The sequence below is a fragment of the Bombina bombina genome, chromosome 3 (assembly GCF_027579735.1).
Source record: "Bombina bombina isolate aBomBom1 chromosome 3, aBomBom1.pri, whole genome shotgun sequence".
Classification (NCBI taxonomy): Eukaryota; Metazoa; Chordata; class Amphibia; order Anura; family Bombinatoridae; genus Bombina; species Bombina bombina.
The window spans coordinates 946,848,890-946,867,887 of NC_069501.1; the positions used below are offsets into that span (position 1 = coordinate 946,848,890).

At 40.0% G+C, this 18,998-nt stretch overlaps 1 protein-coding gene across 4 annotated transcripts in view; it reads left to right on the forward strand.

Annotated features, from left to right (window-relative positions):
• The window catches only part of AKAP11 (A-kinase anchoring protein 11), a 323,323-nt gene that overhangs the window by 215,714 nt on the left and 88,611 nt on the right, over positions 1 to 18,998 (forward strand). For 2 of the 4 annotated variants that reach the window (XM_053707970.1, XM_053707971.1), the window contains exons 8-9: positions 2,640 to 2,786; positions 7,239 to 7,322. In XM_053707970.1, the coding sequence (XP_053563945.1) occupies positions 2,640 to 2,786; positions 7,239 to 7,322 (231 nt within the window). The remainder of the gene's footprint in view (positions 1 to 2,639; positions 2,787 to 7,238; positions 7,323 to 18,998) is intronic. The other 2 variants (XM_053707972.1, XM_053707974.1) reach the window with 2 other exon arrangements.

The window sequence follows — 18,998 nt, forward strand, 5'->3', positions numbered from 1 at the left end:
TGACATTACCAAATATCTTTAACTGTGGTAATATAAGCATTTTAAAGTATTATAAATAAGCAGCGACATGTCACCCCATCCTCTTGAGAAAGTTGCAGAAACAGTCGTGGGTACAAGAACATGATAGCCTGCTAAACAATCATATGCTGACCGGTATCAAGCTTAGCCAATGCCCATTTTAAGGCCATCCTGTGCCCAGGTTGTTAAGTGTCCATGACGCCATTTATCTCCCTGTGAATCATACCACTTTGTTGGTGATGTGCAAAAGAGGCTAGGGCAAAATAAGACAGTCTGCAAGAATATATCTGCACAGGCTAATAGGAAAACCTCACGGAGTCTGGTCTGCTTTTCTGAGTCACCAAGGTTGGTAGTCGGATGAATGCTGCCACAGAGATCCAGGGAGGTCACACAAAATATATGGTTTTCTGTCTCCTCACCTTGCTTCCGTGAAGCCAGAAACCTCTTCACTATTAGACAAGTGCTGGCAGAGTTCAGACTTGTTGCCTCTCCCTGAAATAGGCCTGTAGTGGTTACCAAATTGTGACCGGGCTTCGTCAAAGAGCTGATGCGCTGCTGCGTTTGGGGATCTGATGTTTTACCGAGTTGTGAATGCTGGGGTCCCGAAACCATGCCATCGCAGAGCTCATTAGCAGTGCTGTCTCCCCGTAGCGTGCTAGGGATACAGTTGGTAGGGAGATGAAATGCGGCCCCGATCTGCGCTATGAAGTCCTCTTGATACTGTCGCAGTGCGTGACTGATTGCCTGCAGTAGGATGTGTGGCTCCATTGTAATTACCCGAGGTTAGCTCCAGGGGATACTGGGTTAAAGCTCCATTGTTTCTCCGGTGACTGTAATCAGTACTTTAGTCACAAAGTAGTTGCATAGTTTGTATGTTTCTTAAGCTTCCTCATGGCCTCATGGAACAGGAAAAAGTCAATATTTGTTTAGCTGGCACCATTAAAATCGGAATTAAGCATCACAGATTGGTGTCCCCCTCCATATTAAGCAAAAGTCCAGTATTAAAATATATATATTCAATGAAAATGCCATAGAATGTTGGTATATTTGCAGGAGCTTTGTTTCTGTGCGACCTGTTGCTCTGGAGTCTGGCTCCGACCCCCCAATGATCTTTTTAACCTGCTAAAGTGTATTAAATTGGTTACAAGTAGCTCCTTTACTCCTATTTCAGCATTTGAAATAGCTGATTTAGCCTGTGGTATCACCACCTATACTGAACAAATTAATACTGGAGTATAGGCTATTGAATAGCCTAAGTATACACAGCCAGCAGAAGAGATTACACTCTCAGTGGGATGCAGGATAGTTAAGTAATAAAATTATGTTTTTTCATTGTTCTCTCTATGTATTGAGCTTTGGTGTTCCAGCCAAATAAAAGATAAGGAAGCTAGTGTGTGTACACAAACTTAGAACATAACTTGATATCACCTTTAAGTTCAACCCATTGTAATAGGCTGTGGTTTCATAGCACAAAATCAGCTACTTCATATACACAAATAAGCATGAAAATGGAATTTCTCTAATATTTTATACTCTGCAGTTGGTATAACAAGTCATTTAAAATACATTAATGGAAAAACAATTTTACAGTGTACTGTCCCTTTAAGGTAAGACTTTAAGATGACTAAGATGTAGACTGTCCCTTTTAATATTATCCTTAATTACAGTTATTAAAGGATTATTGAAGTCAAAATTAGGCTTTCTTGATTCAGGTATAGCATACAATTAAAATAAATTTACTATTTGCTTCTATTGAGCGATCTTAACCCACTTTGTCACCTGTTATATAGTGTATCTTAATCCTCCGACAGGGCTGTGTTTGAGCAGGGGGAGGCATTGCACACTAGCGGTAGTGTCATAAAGCAAAGAAGGGGAGCAGCACTAAGAGAAGCAATAGGGTATCTACTATGATATATATATTAATAAATGGGTGATACCTAATAGCTAGTGAGTGTGGACTTCAAATGCGGGTATATGTTATAGCAAATCGTGAATACAATGAATTAAACAATAAATAGTATTTGCTATAACATATACCCGCATTTGAAGTCCACACTCACTAGCTATTTGGTATCACCCATTTATTAATTTATATATTATAGTAGATACCCTATTGCGTCTCTTAGCGCTGCTCCCCTTCTTTACTTTATGTTTCTCCATTAAACCTTAGGGAGATTAGTTGTTGTTTTTTTTGGGGGGGGAGTCCTAGCAATATTAGGGATATAGTGCGAGGCAGTATACGCTAGCTGTAGTGTGTGCAATAATAAATGCAGGCATTGGTCTACAATAAATGGAAAAGGGCTGACAAAGGGGACTATGGGATACAAAGGGTGGTGGGACTTAAATAGTAATTATTTATAAAGGCAGGATTTTTACAAACTTTTCTTATATTTTTACCTCACACTGTTTTTGCTTTCTATAAAATCCTAGCACTTGTATACCCTTTTTAGTGTTTTGTTGACCTTGGGTAGTCAGAGATGACCAGTCTGGAAAACTGCTTGATTTAGAGATTTGAAAGTCTCTGATCTCTTTAATATATGAGCAGTTTTTTTATATATATATATATGGAACAGTTTATATTTTATCACCTTGCCTGTATATTATGATATACATTTTTCCAGCAGCTCTAATGGAAAAGATGCAGAATCTGTTACCAGTCAACATACTAATGTCAGCGTGTGTGATGAGAGCACTGGGAGCTGGTCTAATCTGAGTTTTGAAGATGAACATCAAGATGAGAGCAGCAGTTTCCTACATCTCAGTGACAGGTATTTAAATGCAATTGTTACATCTATATGGATTGCATGGGGTCTGTTAGGCAACAAGGGATGGGATTTATCTTCAGTAATCATGACATTTCGTAATACAACAGTCTGTGGAAGCATCTGTGAAAGTGTTTAGATTCACAGTTCCAGGTCATTTTTGTCTTCAATAAAAGCAAATTATATTATTTATTTTGTTCCTTTTTCCTGTAATTTAACTCTGAAAACTGTTTTCCAATTCTGTTCACCAGCAAATGTCATAAGATACTGGAAAACAGTGCATGCCTTGCTCACAAATTGGCAGTGGCAATCATTGTCTACTTCAGAAACAAGTCAGAATTGCATCCCTCCCCGCATAAGACAAGTGGTGGGGGACTATGGCCATTGTAAAACAATTGCAGCAAACAATGTGTTTATATATTTAGAAAGTTTTCACACTCGCCTGATATGTTAATTTATTTGCAAAATGAAAAAAGGCTAATAATTACAAAATGTTAGTTTATTTTCCAAATTTATCAAAAAAGCTGATGCAGAAAAATGTCACAGCCAATTCTGATAAAGGAGAGTATTAAACACCAATATAGCTGATAAATTAAAAAAATGGTTAAAATGCTTAAAAAAACTAAAAAGTAAGCTAGGTAGGACACAGAACTATAAATAAAAAAAAACTAAAAAGTAAGCTAGGTAGGACACAGAACTATAAATAAAAAAAAAACTAAAAAGTAAGCTAGGTAGGACTCAGAACTATAAATAAAAAAAACTAAAAAGTAAGCTAGGTAGGACACAGAACTATAAATAAAAAAAACTAAAAAGTAAGCTAGGTAGGACACAGAACTATAAATAAAAAAAAACTAAAAATTAAGCTAGGTAGGACACAGAACTATAAATAAAAAAAACTAAAAAGTAAGCTAGGTAGGACACAGAACTATAAATAAAAAAAAACTAAAAAGTAAGCTAGGTAGGACACAGAACTATAAATAAAAAAACTAAAAAGTAAGCTAGGTAGGACACAGAACTATAAATAAAAAAAACTAAAAAGTAAGCTAGGTAGGACACAGAACTATAAATAAAAAAAACTAAAAAGTAAGCTAGGTAGGACACAGAACTATAAATAAAAAAAACTAAAAAGTAAGCTAGGTAGGACACAGAACTATAAATAAAAAAAACTAAAAAGTAAGCTAGGTAGGACACAGAACTATAAATAAAAAAAACTAAAAAGTAAGCTAGGTAGGACACAGAACTATAAATAAAAAAAACTAAAAAGTAAGCTAGGTAGGACACAGAACTATAAATAAAATATTTTATAGACTATAATATTTCAAACCTAGCTAAAACAACTGAGTCAATCCATTATTGTATACACAGTTCCTGAGAATTTGGTCTATCCATTTGCACTGCAGTTTTATCATTTTTGTAACCCAGGACACCTGGGTAATCTGTGATATATGCGCTAATCCTATTGACCTAAAGTCTGGTTGTCCTTGCTCATAGGTTACATCTTTACTCTCTAGCCTTAATAGGACATAAAACCCCCACACATTTATTTCACAACTTTAGGTAGAAAATACAATTTTAAACATTTCAGTTTACTTCTATTATCAAATGTCCTTCATTCTCTTGGTATCATTTATTGAAGGAGCAGCAATGCACTACTGGTTTCTAACTGAACACATGGGTGAGCCAATGACAATCGGTATATATATGCAGCCACCAATCAGCAGCTAGACCCTAGTTTCTTTTTGCTGCTCGTGAGCTTTCCTAGATAAACCTTTCAGCAAAGGATAACAAAAGAAGGAAGCAAATTAAATAATAGAAGTAAATTGAAAAGTTGTTTAAATTTGTATGTTCTGTCTACACCATGAATGTGTAATTATGACTTTACTGTCCCTTTAATTCTGATTGCTAGCATCTTGTTTTCTTTGTGTCACAAAGAAAATCTTCTCTTTAGTGCTCCCACGTTGTTTGTAAATAATACAATCTGATATATTACAGGGTAAAATGATGTAATGTCGTCATTATTTTCCCTGTCCAACATGACAGAGTGTTTGCTAAAATACCCTTCCTCCCTCAGTGTTAATGGACATGCACCTGACCACTCCACCCAACAAGTTAAAATGCCACTTCTTATTTACCCTGAGCATTCTTTTCTTTCTGTTCTCTCCTTTTGCAAGTATTTAGCAAGGGCTGAATGCTGTAAAGGGATACAGAACCCACATTTTTTGTTTTATGATTTAGTAGTTTTTATCAAAAATATACAAAACATGACATCAAATTGATTCTTATGTTATTGGACAGATTTCAGTTTTTTATGCACTTTGTCTTTTATTTCCTCATTTATCCCACATTACCAGAAATGGTTTAAGAGTTATTGATCTGTTTTCACATGGAACAAGCCAAGAAACATCCTATATAGGAGGAAAGTAAAGAAGGTTTTAGTTCTACACCTAATAAGTAGAGTAGATAAGGTATGTACAAATACATTTCTATATATCTGACAAATATTAATAGGAATGAAACATAGCTGTTTATAATTTACTATAACTCTAAGATACCTAAACAAGAAAAGCACCATAGATTGATACATCATTTACCTGGTCTTCAGCTCAGTTTACACACTTCCAGCAGTTCTTAACTCCGCTGAAACAGAATAGTACTTTATAGTTAAAGGGCCATAATAGAGTACTGCTGGTCCCGAGCGGATAACGCAGCTGATCTAATCAGCAGTGCTAGTGACACGACTCGGCTGTGTCACTAGCGCTGCTGATTGGATCAGAGGCAGTTTCCACTTCGACCAGCATTGTTCTGGGGGTCCGGAGTGGTACTTTTACAGTGTGTTTAACCTCTTTGTGGGGGTTAAACACACAATAGTGCAGGGTTAATGGTCTTAAAATCACATGCTTTAACAAATTGCAGCATGTAATTGTTTGATTGTTGTGGCCTTTTAAGCAAGTTGTGATGTCAGGAGGCATGCAGAGAGTGATGCAGACATGAAATAATTAAATTTATAAGGGGGGAAAGCACGTTTAACATGGGGAAGAACAGTTTTCTGTTGTATTGGACAACAGTTGATGTGTTTTTTTGTTTTTGTTTTTTGGAATCATCACTGAACTCAGGGTAAATAGTCTTGTATAGAATCAGTTCTTATGATGAGTCTTTTAGAAACCACATCAGTTTTTTTTATCTAAGGTCCTGGTGTTGCCCCACATTCATCATTCGCATTATTGTCAAAACAGACAACACAGCAGCTGTTATTTATATATGTAATGAAGGATACACTTTAGCACAAGTCCTGTGATAGAAGTAGGATATATCCTTAATTGGATATAATTTAATCTAGGTTAGTATTCTTAAAGTGAAGAATTGTTGAACAGACTTCCAATGTCACCAAGAAGAATGCTCTGAGACAACTCTGTACAGTGAGGGATTCCAGAGGCAGATCTTGTGACATCCCGGAAACTCAGGGACTCAAATGGTGATTCAGACATTTAAACTAAATCTTAATCTCTTAAGTGATTCTGAACAAGCAAAAATACCCCAATTGCAGCTCTAAGAACATTTTCCCAATGATGGTACATGTTTCTGCATATTCCCACCTTTCTATCTCAATGTCCATTTTGTCACTAGGGGCCTGATTATCTTAAACTCTATGCTTAGGCGAGATGATCTAAGAAGTCTCATCAGTACTGCGAGATCCCTCAAAGAATTTTAAAAACACAATTTTCACTTTGAGAGATGTTTATTTCGCAATGCAGTGTTCTGGGTGTGAATGAGAGACTCCATGCCAGCGAGTTTTTGACCATTGGGCCCTAAAACTTAAACGAGGCAGCTTACCTTGCTAGCACCAGTTATGAAAGAAAAATTTGTTTGTGTTTCATTAGGGAATGTTGACTTGACTGAGAAGTAAGGAAAACACATGGAGTTTGGTGTATTGGCTTATTAAATTAAGAATAAAATACAAAATTAAATGGCCCTTTCATTATTGACATGCAAAAGGATCATTTTGTATTAACTTATGAGGACATCAGTATTATCTCCTGCACATTTTTGTTCTTATCCCATGACATCTTCGAAACTCCATATATAGTTGTTTTTTTGTTTTTTGTTTTTTTTCCAGACTACTATTTACAAAGCATGAAGAAGGGTAGCATGAAGTGACCTTTTAACTTAGAGGGCGTGTGGTTGATTTTCATGGAACCTGAACAAGGAAGATTAAATTATTTAATGGTAGTTCATTAAAGAGACCTTTAACTCAAAATTAAAACTCTGACCCTGCTACATGTTATATAGTAATTGATAAGTGCAGGAGCCTTCATTTCTTATTATAAATCATGAGAAAGCTGACAACATTAATTTACACAACTCACTATGATTGATGTGTGCAGTAATGTTTTTGTGCAATTTGAGATTTATTTATTTTTAGACTTAAGCTTGTTTAGCTATATTATTTTTTTCTGGTAGTAATGGTAACAGCAGTAGCTGGAGCAGTCTGGGCTTGGAAGGAGATATGTACGAAGAAAATGTATCGTTTCCTACATCTGACAGGTTGGTTTAGTTACCTAGCCATTTGGTAACGCTGCATGCTATTGGGTGTTCTAGCCATTTAATCATGCATGGGATTTAATTCATTTCTCAGGCGCAAAGTGATGCAAGACATAATTATGCATGCTTGTCTTATTTTTGTTTTCTTGACATAACATATCCCTACTTGCATGAAGTAAGCTGCTGTTTCTTTAACACTTTTATAGCTATTTTGAAAGATCATTGTCTGAATATCATACTTTCAATATTCTTGCGTCGAAAAACAATTAGTAGACATGAGCAAATTCTCTTACAGATATTTGTGTGTTGCACTGTTACACACATAAATACATCCGGACCCGGTGCCGAATAAAGCTGAATGCCACTGCCTGTGGCCATATTAAACATTTGTTTAGTTGATGATTGTGAATATGATTATTTGCCCCATGCTTATTAATTATTTTTATTCATTTTTTTTAAATAGATTCTTTAATAAGAATTTAAATCAAACCCGTAATTGAGGCTTGTGATAATTAGATCACTGTTAAAGGGACAGTCTACACCAGAATTTTTATTGTTTTAAACAATAGATAATCCCTTTATTACCCATTCCCTGGTTTTGCATAACCAACAGTTATATAAATACACTTTTTGCCTCAGTGATTATCTTGTATCTATGCCTCTGCAAACTGCCCCCTTATTTCAGTTCTTTTGACAGACATGCATTTTACAGCAAAAATGAAAAAGCGTTCCAGCACTCAGGTAGGTATGCACGTCACCTTAGGGTCACTGCCATGGACCCCAGTACAATATAAAAGAGAGCAAGTAGGTGACAGCAAAGTAACTTTTATTCAATTGTTACGAAGACAAAACAAACAGGCGACGTTTCGGGATGCTATCCCTTAGTCATGCCATGCCAAACAAACATGTAACAGTGACTTATATACTCTAATACCACTAGGTGGCGCTATTGAAAAACAAACACCTTCTTTACTCCTTCAGCAACAAAATAACTGTTTTGCAGTATCATGTTATACATTAGTTTCTAGTGGTATATATTGAACAAAGTGAATTTCATCACTTAGCCAGAAGATAGCAAGAAAACATAATAATAAACCAAATTAATTCCCAAAGACAAAAATTAATTTACAAAATGAATTTTACAAAAGCACAGATAAATCCCAATCTTTGTTCATACCTTTGGGTTCGAGTGTTCCCAATTCATAGATCCAAAAGGATTATCTCTGCCTAAGCAACAACTCCCTATCTCCTCCCCTACGTGGTTTCTCAACATGATCAATCATTTGAAACCTAAGCTGACTAATTTAATGGACAACTTTTAGAAAATGGTTAGCAAGGGGGGCTTTAGACAAGTGAAAAAAACATTTATATTTTCTCCAACATTGGTGTGTCCGGTCCACGGCGTCATCCATTACTTGTGGGAATATTCTCTTCCCCAACAGGAAATGGCAAAGAGCACAGCAAAAGCTGTCCATATAGCCCCTCCTCAGGCTCCGCCCCCCCCAGTCATTCTCTTTGCCGCTCTGGACAAGTAGCATCTCCACGGAGATGGTGAAGAGTATGTGGTGTTTAGTTGTAGTTTTTTATTCTTCTATCAAGAGTTTGTTATTTTAAAATAGTACTGGTATGTACTATTTACTCTGAAACAGAAAGAGATGAAGAGTTCTGTTTAAAAGAGGAGTATGATTTTAGCTGCAGTAACTAAAATCAATTGCTGTTCCCACGCAGGTACAGCAATTGAAGGTATGACTAGCCATTTTTCTAACAAGACTGTGTAATGCTGGAAGGCTGTCATTTTCCCTCATGGGGATCGGTAAGCCATTTTCTTAGACTCAGAGAGAATAAAGGGCTTATTATGGGCTATTAACTGGTGGACACTCTTAAGGGCTAAATCGATTGTTTATTTAAGTTGTTTTTTAAAGTTTGAAGTAGTTTTCACACAAAGGTGCTCGGGTCCCTTCTAGCGGTTCTAAGACCAAGGGGCATTGCAGTGGCACCTTATCTGGACGACATTCTAATTCAAGCGTCGTCTCTTTCCAAGGCAAAGGCTCATACAGACATTGTTCTAGCCTTTCTCAGATCTCACGGGTGGAAGGTGAACGTAGAAAAGAGTTCCCTGTCTCCGTCGACAAGAGTTCCCTTTTTGGGAACAATAATAGATTCTTTAGAAATGAAGATCTTCTTGACAGAGGTCAGAAAGTCAAAGCTTCTAAACGCTTGTCAAGTTCTTCTCTCTGTTCTGCAGCCTTCCATAGCTCAGTGCATGGAAGTAGTAGGGTTGATGGTTGCAGCAATGGACATAGTTCCTTGCTCGAATTCATCTAAGACCATTACAACTGTGCATGCTCAAGCAGTGGAATGGGGACTATACAGACTTGTCTCCAAAGATTCAAGTAGACCAGATGATCAGAGACTCACTCCGTTGGTGGTTGTCCCAGGATCACCTGTCTCAGGGAATGAGTTTCCGCAGACCAAAGTGGGTCATTGTCACGACCGACGCCAGTCTATTAGGCTGGGGCGCGGTCTGGGATTCCATTAAAGCTCAGGGTCTATGGTCTCGGGAAGAGTCTTTTCTTCCGATCAACATCCTAGAACTGAGAGCGATATTCAATGCTCTCCGGGCTTGGCCTCAACTAGCGAAGGCCGGATTCATAAGATTCCAGTCAGACAACATGACGACTGTAGCTTACATCAACCATCAGGGGGGAACAAGGAGTTCCCTGGCGATGAGAGAGGTATCCAAAATCATCAAATGGGCGGAGGATCACTCCTGCCACCTATCTGCAATCCACATCCCAGGAGTAGACAACTGGGAGGCGGATTATCTGAGTCGTCAGACTTTCCATTCGGGGGAGTGGGAACTCCACCCGGAGGTGTTTGCCCAGTTGACTTAATTATGGGGCATTCTAGACATGGATCTGATGGCGTCCTGTCAGAACTTCAAGGTTCCTTGCTACGGGTCCAGATCCAGGGATCCCAAGGCGACTCTAGTGGATGCATTAGTGGCGCCTTGGTCATTCAACCTAGCTTATGCGTTTCCACCGTTCCCTCTCCTTCCCAGGCGTGTAGCCAGGATCAAACAGGAGAAGGCCTCGGTGATTCTGATAGCTCCTGCGTGGCCGCGCAGGACTTGGTATGCAGACCTGGTGAATATGTCATCGGCTCCACCATGGAAGCTACCTTTGAGACAGGATCTTCTAGTACAAGGTCCATTCGAACATCCAAATCTAGTTTCTCTGCAGCTGACTGCTTGGAAATTGAACGTTTGATTTTATCCAAGTGTGGGTTTTCAGAGACAGTGATAGATACTCTGGTCCAAGCCAGAAAACCTGTGACTAGAAAGATTTACCATAAAATATGGAAAAGATATATCTGTTGGTATGAATCCAAGGGATTCTCCTGGAGTAAGATTAAAATTCCTAAGATCCTCTCCTTTCTCCAAGAAGGTTTGGATAAGGGATTGTCAGCGAGTTCTTTAAAGGGACAGATTTCTGCTTTATCCGTCTTGTTACACAAACGACTGGCAGCTGTGCCAGATGTACAAGCTTTTGTACAGGCTTTGGTCAGAATCGAGCCTGTTTACAGACCCTTGACTCCTCCTTGGAGTCTAAATTTAGTTCTTTCAGTTCTTCAAGGGGTTCCGTTTGAACCCTTACATTCCATAGATATCAAGTTACTATCTTGGAAAGTTCTGTTTTTGGTTGCTATTTCTTCTGCTAGAAGAGTTTCTGAATTATCTGCTTTGCAGTGTGATCCACCCTATCTGGTGTTCCATTCAGATAAGGTTGTTTTGCGTACCAAGCCTGGTTTTCTTCCAAAAGTTGTTTCCAACAAGAATATTAACCAGGAAATAGTTGTTCCTTCTTTGTGTCCGAATCCAGTTTCAAAGAAGGAACGTTTGTTACACAATTTAGATGTAGTCTGTGCTTTAAAGTTCTATTTAGAAGCAACAAAGGATTTCAGACAAACTTCTTCTTTGTTTGTCGTTTATTCTGGTAAGAGGAGAGGACAAAAAGCTACTGCTATCTCTCTTTCTTTCTGGCTGAAAAGCATTATCCGATTGGCTTATGAGACTGCCGGACGGCAGCCTCCTGAACGAATCACAGCTCACTCTACTAGGGCTGTGGCTTCCACTTGGGCCTTCAAGAACGAGGCTTCTGTTGATCAGATATGTAAGGCAGCGACTTGGTCTTCTCTGCACACTTTTGCCAAATTCTACAAATTTGATACTTATGCTTCTTCGGAGGCTATTTTTGGAAGAAAGGTTTTGCAAGCCGTGGTGCCTTCTGTTTAGGTAACCTGATTTGCTCCCTCCCTTCATCCGTGTCCTAAAGCTTTGGTATTGGTTCCCACAAGTAATGGATGACGCCGTGGACCGGACACACCAATGTTGGAGAAAACAGAATTTATGCTTACCTGATAAATTACTTTCTCCAACGGTGTGTCCGGTCCACGGCCCGCCCTGGTTTTTTAATCAGGTTTGAAAAATTTCTTTCTCTAAACACTACAGTCACCACGGCACCCTATAGTTTCTCCTTTTTTCTCCTAACCGTCGGTCGAATGACTGGGGGGCGGAGCCTGAGGAGGGGCTATATGGACAGCTTTTGCTGTGCTCTTTGCCATTTCCTGTTGGGGAAGAGAATATTCCCACAAGTAATGGATGACGCCGTGGACCGGACACACCGTTGGAGAAAGTAATTTGTCAGGTAAGCATAAATTCTGTTATTTTCCTGTATGTGGATGGTAAAACACTAATCCTTTAGTCATGTTGCTGCAACATGAACATCCCAAACATGGGTAACAACCTTGGTTTCTAGTGGTTATGAATCTTGGACCCGATTTAATATTAGACCCTATGTCTGCTTTCACAAGTTTTGTTTGGATATTCATACCCTTCTTATAAGCAGGCATAGGGCATTTCTGAAATTCTTGTATAGTGGGATTACAGCTAGACAAAACATTCCAGTGTTTCCTGATAATACATTGAATTTCTGTGCTTTGGGCGTTGAACTTTGACCTAAATATTAATCTTGAATTTTTATTTTCTTTGTTTTTAGTTCTATCACTAGTACTTTTAGGTTTCAGCAAATTAGATCTAGGAATAGATTTAACTGATTCAATTTCCTTTTTAATTATAGTTTCAGGGTGTCCTCTTTCCATAAATCTATCTCCCATCTCTTTAAGTCAACTATGTTCTCATCTGATATAATCTTGTGAACCCGCAGTAGTTGACTATGGGTGAGATTTCATTAAAGCAGGGGGATGAGCACTATCATACTTCAGTAGACTATTACAGTCTTTTTTTCTTTCTTAAACAGGTCAGTTTTAAATGAGTTACCTACTTTGATTACTCACATCTAAGAAATCAAGGTATTTCTCACTCCAGACCACTTTAAATTTTATATGGTTAGTTGCTAGATTGAGTCCGTCAACAAATTTAAGCAGGGTTCCAACATCGCCCATCCACACTCCAAAAATGTCATTGATATATTAACAAATAAACATACTATTTCTTATACTATTTCTTTTGGTATGTGAATTGGGTCCCTGCATTCAACTTCTGCCAACTCTCCTGTTTTGTGTCATTTGTATTGCAAGTCTCTCTTTTGGTATGTGTCTGTAGTCTGTGTAATAAGTTATGTATTTACTCTGCTGATATCTTGTCTTTATCTATGTGATGTTCAAACCCTGTCATGCTTGTTATAATTCCTATTTTTTTAATTTCACTAATGTTATAACCCCAGCTTCCCACAAATTCTGTTGTCGGTTATTTTTTCTTATCTCACCCTGAATCAAACTTTCCCAATTGGCCTTTTGACTGTCTTTGATCATGTCATTACCTAATTTATTGCAATCAGCTGAATGTGCTGGCCTAAAAATGTCACACTGCTATGGGGTAGCAATGCAGGGTTAGCAATGCAGGTTTAGATAGCAGTATTGTAAGATCATCTGTTCACATCTCTTAAGTGAACATTTATAAGTGAGGCACAAGAATTATACAAGAATTGAACAAGGATTGGACAAGGGATAAGGCAAGTTCTGTTTTAATACTGAGTTTTATCCACTGTTTGACTATTTTGTAAAAATGCCCAATATCTTTTTTATTCCCCTTTGCCACCTTTTGTCTCTTTAACAAACTACTTTACTCTATTACCCCTTCCCCTCACCACCTGCAGCGTTCATTAGCCCATCTCTCTTAACCTCACCTTGCTTTCTCCAACATAGGTGTGTCCGGTCCACGGCGTCATCCTTACTTGTGGGATATTCTCTTCCCCAACAGGAAATGGCAAAGAGCCCAGCAAAGCTGGTCACATGATCCCTCCTAGGCTCCGCCTACCCCAGTCATTCTCTTTGCCGTTGTACAGGCAACATCTCCACGGAGATGGCTTAGAGTTTTTTAGTGTTTAACTGTAGTTTTTCATTATTCAATCAAGAGTTTGTTATTTTCAAATAGTGCTGGTATGTACTATTTACTCAGAAACAGAAAAGAGATGAAGAATTCTGTTTGTATGAGGAAAATGATTTTAGCAACCGTAACTAAAATCCATGGCTGTTCCACACAGGACTGTTGAGAGCAATTAACTTCAGTTGGGGGAACAGTGTGCAGTCTCTTGCTGCTTGAGGTATGACACATTCTAACAAGACGATGTAATGCTGGAAGCTGTCATTTTCCCTATGGGATCCGGTAAGCCATTTTTATTAAGATAGTAAATAAGGGCTTCACAAGGGCTTATTAAGACTGTAGACTTTTTCTGGGCTAAATCGATTCATTATTAACACATATTTAGCCTTGAGGAATCATTTATTCTGGGTATTTTGATATGATTATATCGGCAGGCACTGTTTTTGACACCTTATTCTTTAGGGGCTTTCCCTAATCATAGTCAGAGCCTCATTTTCGCGCCGGTAATGGCGCACTTGTTTTTGAGGACAGCATGGCATGCAGCTGCATGTGTGTGGAGCTCTGATACATAGAAAAGTCTTTCTGAAGGCATCATTTGGTATCGTATTCCCCTTTGGGCTTGGTTGGGTCTCAGCAAAGCAGATTCCAGGGACTGTAAAGGGGTTAAATATAAAAACGGCTCCGGTTCCGTTATTTTAAGGGTTAAAGCTTCCAAATTTGGTGTGCAAGAGACTCATTCCGTTGGTGGCTGTCCCTGGACAACCTGTCACAAGGGATGACCTTCTGCAGACCAGAGTGGGTCATTGTCACGACCGACGCCAGTCTGATGGGCTGGGGCGCGGTCTGGGGATCCCTGAAAGCTCAGGGTCTTTGGTCTCGGGTAGACTCTCTTCTACCGATAAATATTCTGGAACTGAGAGCGATATTCAATGCTCTCAAAGCTTGGCCTCAGCTAGCGAGGGCCAAGTTCATACATCAACCATCAGGGGGGAACAAGGAGTTCCCTAGCGATGGAAGAAGTGACCAAAATCATTCTATGGGCGGAGTCTCACTCCTGCCACCTGTCTGCTATCCACATCCCAGGAGTGGAAAATTGGGAAGCGGATTTTCTGAGTCGTCAGACATTGCATCCGGGGGAGTGGGAACTCCATCCGGAAATCTTTGCCCAAGTCACTCAACCGTGGGGCATTCCAGACATGGATCTGATGGCCTCTCGTCAGAACTTTAGAGTTCCTTACTACGGGTACAGATCCAGGGATCCCAAGGCGGCTCTAGTGGATGCACTAGTAGCACCTTGGACCTTCAAACTAGCTTATGTGTTCCCGCCGTTTCCTCTCATCCCCAGGCTGGTAGCCAGGATCAATCAGGAGAGGGCGTCGGTGATTTTGATAGCTCCTGCGTGGCCACGCAGGACTTGGTATGCAGATCTGGTGAATATGTCATCGGCTCCACCATGGAAGCTACCTTTGAGACGAGACCTTCTTGTTCTAGGTCCGTTCGACCCACTCCAGCTGACTGCTTGGAGATTGAACGCTTGATCTTATCAAAGCGAGGGTTCTCAGATTCTGTTATTAATACTCTTGTTCAGGCCTGAAAACCTGTAACCAGAAAAATTACCACATAATTTGGTATATCTGTTGGTGTGAATCTGCAGGATTCCCTTGGGACAAGGTTAAGATTCCTAAGAGTCTATCCTTCCTTCGAGAAGGATTGGAAAAAGGATTATCTGCAAGTTCCTTGATGGGACAGATTTCTGTCTTGTCCGTGTTACTTCACAAAAAGCTGGCAGCTGTGCCAGATGTTCTAGCCTTTGTTCAGGCTCTGGTTAGAATCAAGCCTGTTTACAAAATTTTTGACTCCTACTTGGAGTCTCAACCTAGTTCTTTCAGTTCTTCAGGGGGTTCCGTTTGAACCCTTACATTCCGTTGATATTAAGTTATTATCTTGGAAAGTTTGTTTTTGGTTGCAATTTCTTCTGCTAGAAGAGTTTCAGAATTATCTGCTCTGCAGTGTTCTTCTCCTTATCTGGAGTTCCATGCAGATAAGGTGGTTTTGCGTACTAAACCTGGTTTTTCTTCCAAAAGTTGTTTCTAACAAAGACATTAACCAGGAGATAGTTGTACCTTTCTTTGTGTCCTAATCCAGTTTCAAAGAAGGAACGTTTGTTGCACAACTTGAATGTAGTTCGTGCTCTCAAATTTTACTTAGCAGCTACTAAGGATTTCAGACAAACTTTGTCTTTGTTTGTTGCTTATTCTGGTAAACGGAGAGGTCAAAAAGCAACTTCTACCTCTCTCTCCTTCTGGATTAAAAGCATTATCCGATTGGCTTATGAGACTGCCGGACGGCAGCCTCCTGAAAGAATCACAGCTCACTCCACTAGGGCTGTGGCTTCCACATGGGCCTTCAAGAACGAGGCTTCTGTTGATCAGATATGTAGGGCAGCGACTTGGTCTTCACTGCACACTTTTACCAAATTTTACAAGTTTGATACTTTTGCTTCTTCTGAGGCTATTTTTGGGAGAAGGGTTTTGCAAGCCGTGGTGCCTTCCATTTAGGTGACCTGATTTGCTCCCTCCCTTCATCCGTGTCCTAAAGCTTTGGTATTGGTTCCCACAAGTAAGGATGACGCCGTGGACCGGACACACCTATGTTGGAGAAAACAGAATTTATGTTTACCTGATAAATTTCTTTCTCCAACGGTGTGTCCGGTCCACGGCCCGCCCTGGTTTTTTTAATCAGGTCTGATAATTTATTTTCTTTAACTACAGTCACCACGGTACCATATGGTTTCTCCTATGCAAATATTCCTCCTTAACGTCGGTCGAATGACTGGGGTAGGCGGAGCCTAGGAGGGATCATGTGACCAGCTTTGCTGGGCTCTTTGCCATTTCCTGTTGGGGAAGAGAATATCCCACAAGTAAGGATGACGCCGTGGACCGGACACACCGTTGGAGAAAGAAATTTATCAGGTAAACATAAATTCTGTTTTTGTATTCATGAACTTCACACATTCCAAAAGACTCTCTCTCCACTTTGCACCTCATCACAAAAACATTAATGCAAATCTGCATCTCATCTTATGTCACTCTCCCTCTTGCTCATACTGGCTGCTGGTGATATCTCCCCTAATCCTGGTCCCCCACAACTTCCTTGGCCTGCACACCCACGTGTGCCCTTCAAAAGACTTCAAAAACAAAACTCTGGTAACCTTAATCTTATTCCTCTTGCATCTAAAGCCACCACCCCCTTCGCTTGTGCACTATGGAACTCTCGCTCTGTTCGCAACAAGCTCACTTCTATCCATGACTTCTTTATCTCCCACTCTCTCAATCTTTTGACTCTCACAGAAACCTGGCTCTCTCCTTCAGACACAGCTTCCTCTGCTGCACTGTCAAATGGGGGTCTCCACTTCAACCACACTCCTAGGTCTGATAATAGACAAGGAGGTGGTGTTGGTATTTTACTTTCTTCTCATTGCACCTTTCAACAAATACATCCTTTCTCTTCCCTCACATTTTCTTCATTCGCTTTATTCTCTCCCCTCTCTATACGTGTTGCAGTCATATACCACCCCCTGGCTCCTCAACTGTATTTCTAGATCACTTTGCCATCTGGCTACCTTATTTCCTCTCCAAAGATACCCCTGCCCTCTGTCTTGGCAACTTCAACCTCCCTGTTGATAATCCCAGTGCCTCCTCTGCAAAACAGCTTCTGCAACTCACTTCCTCTTTCGGCCTGTCACAATGGACTGACTCTCCCACTCACAAAAATGGTTACTCCCTTGATCTGATTTTCAGCTATCGATGTACTATCTCAAACTTCACTAACTCACCTGTTCCTCTTTCTGACCATCACCTCCTCACTTGTAACATCACTTCCCTCCCTACAACTCTCCCTCCTTCTACCCCTCACACCAAACTTCACAGAAGAATCAAGTCATTAGATCAGCAACAGTTTGCTAGCTCTCTGGTACCTCTCCTCTCTTCCATCCCCTCCTTTTCCTCCCCTAATGAATCTATCTTCCACTACAACTCCACCCTTACATCCATCCTTGACAATCTGGCTCCACATCCTATAGCTCGGAAATCATACTCTCATTCTCAGCCCTGGCATACACCTCTGACACAATCACTACGCAGATGTTCCCGTACTGCTGAGCGACACTGGAGGAAATCTTGAAATTCAGCTGACTTTCTTCACTATAAAAACGTCTGTTCCCTTAGAGGAATATTTTAGACTTAACAATGCAGAAAATATCTCCCCCCACATCCTTTGGGAGGCCCACAAAACTGTGTTGAGAGGTGAATTTATCAAGCATAAGTCAAGACAGAGGAAACAATATAGAATTCGCCAGGATAGTATCTTATAGTCCATACGCACACTGGAGAGGCAACATCAGGGAGCTCCTTGGGACACTTCCCTTTCCACTCAACTCAGACAGTATAGGAATGAACTGAATCAACTGCTATACGCAGAAGCCCAGACTAGAGCCTTATTCCTTAAGAAACTCTACTTAGCCAGATCAAATGAAATAGGTCTGTCACTCGCTAGAAGCCTTAAAGAGCGTAAACTTAACTCATATGTCCATAAAATAGTAGACGAGTCAGGGAATCACGCGGTAAGCAATCTCTCGATCGTGGATAAATTTAAGAAGTACTATAGTAACCTTTATAACCTGCCCCCACCACACTTAGCAAATGCCCCTCTAGCTACTGAACAGTATATTGCATCTGCTAAACTCCCAAGCATGCCTAAAGAAATCTCTGAGATACTAGACAACCCCATTTCACCCCAGGAGGTGCTGGCAGCCATAAAGTCCTTGCCTTCCCACAAAAGCCCAGGCCCTGACGGCTTTTCTAATATGTATTGCAAGCAGTTTAGGAACTTGTTAACTCCTTACCTGACATCGCTGTTCCAATCTATCGACGAAGGTACACAATGGTCCAAGAGCTTCCTCGAGGCACATATTTCAGTGATACCCAAACCCGGTAAAGACCCCACATTAGTGAGTAATTATAGGCCAATCTCCCTGTTGAACTCAGATCTGAAAATATACGCCAAAATCCTTTCCACTAGAATTAATCAAATACTCCCCCAAATTATCCATGCCGACCAATCAGGCTTTATACCAAAGAGAGAGGCCCGCAACAATACTATCAGAGTTCTGCAGCTGATCGAACAGTCCAGCCGGTCTGGCATCCCCTCTATTTTAATTTCCACAGACGCTGAAAAAGCGTTTGACCGGCTGGACTGGAACTTTCTGAAACATAGCC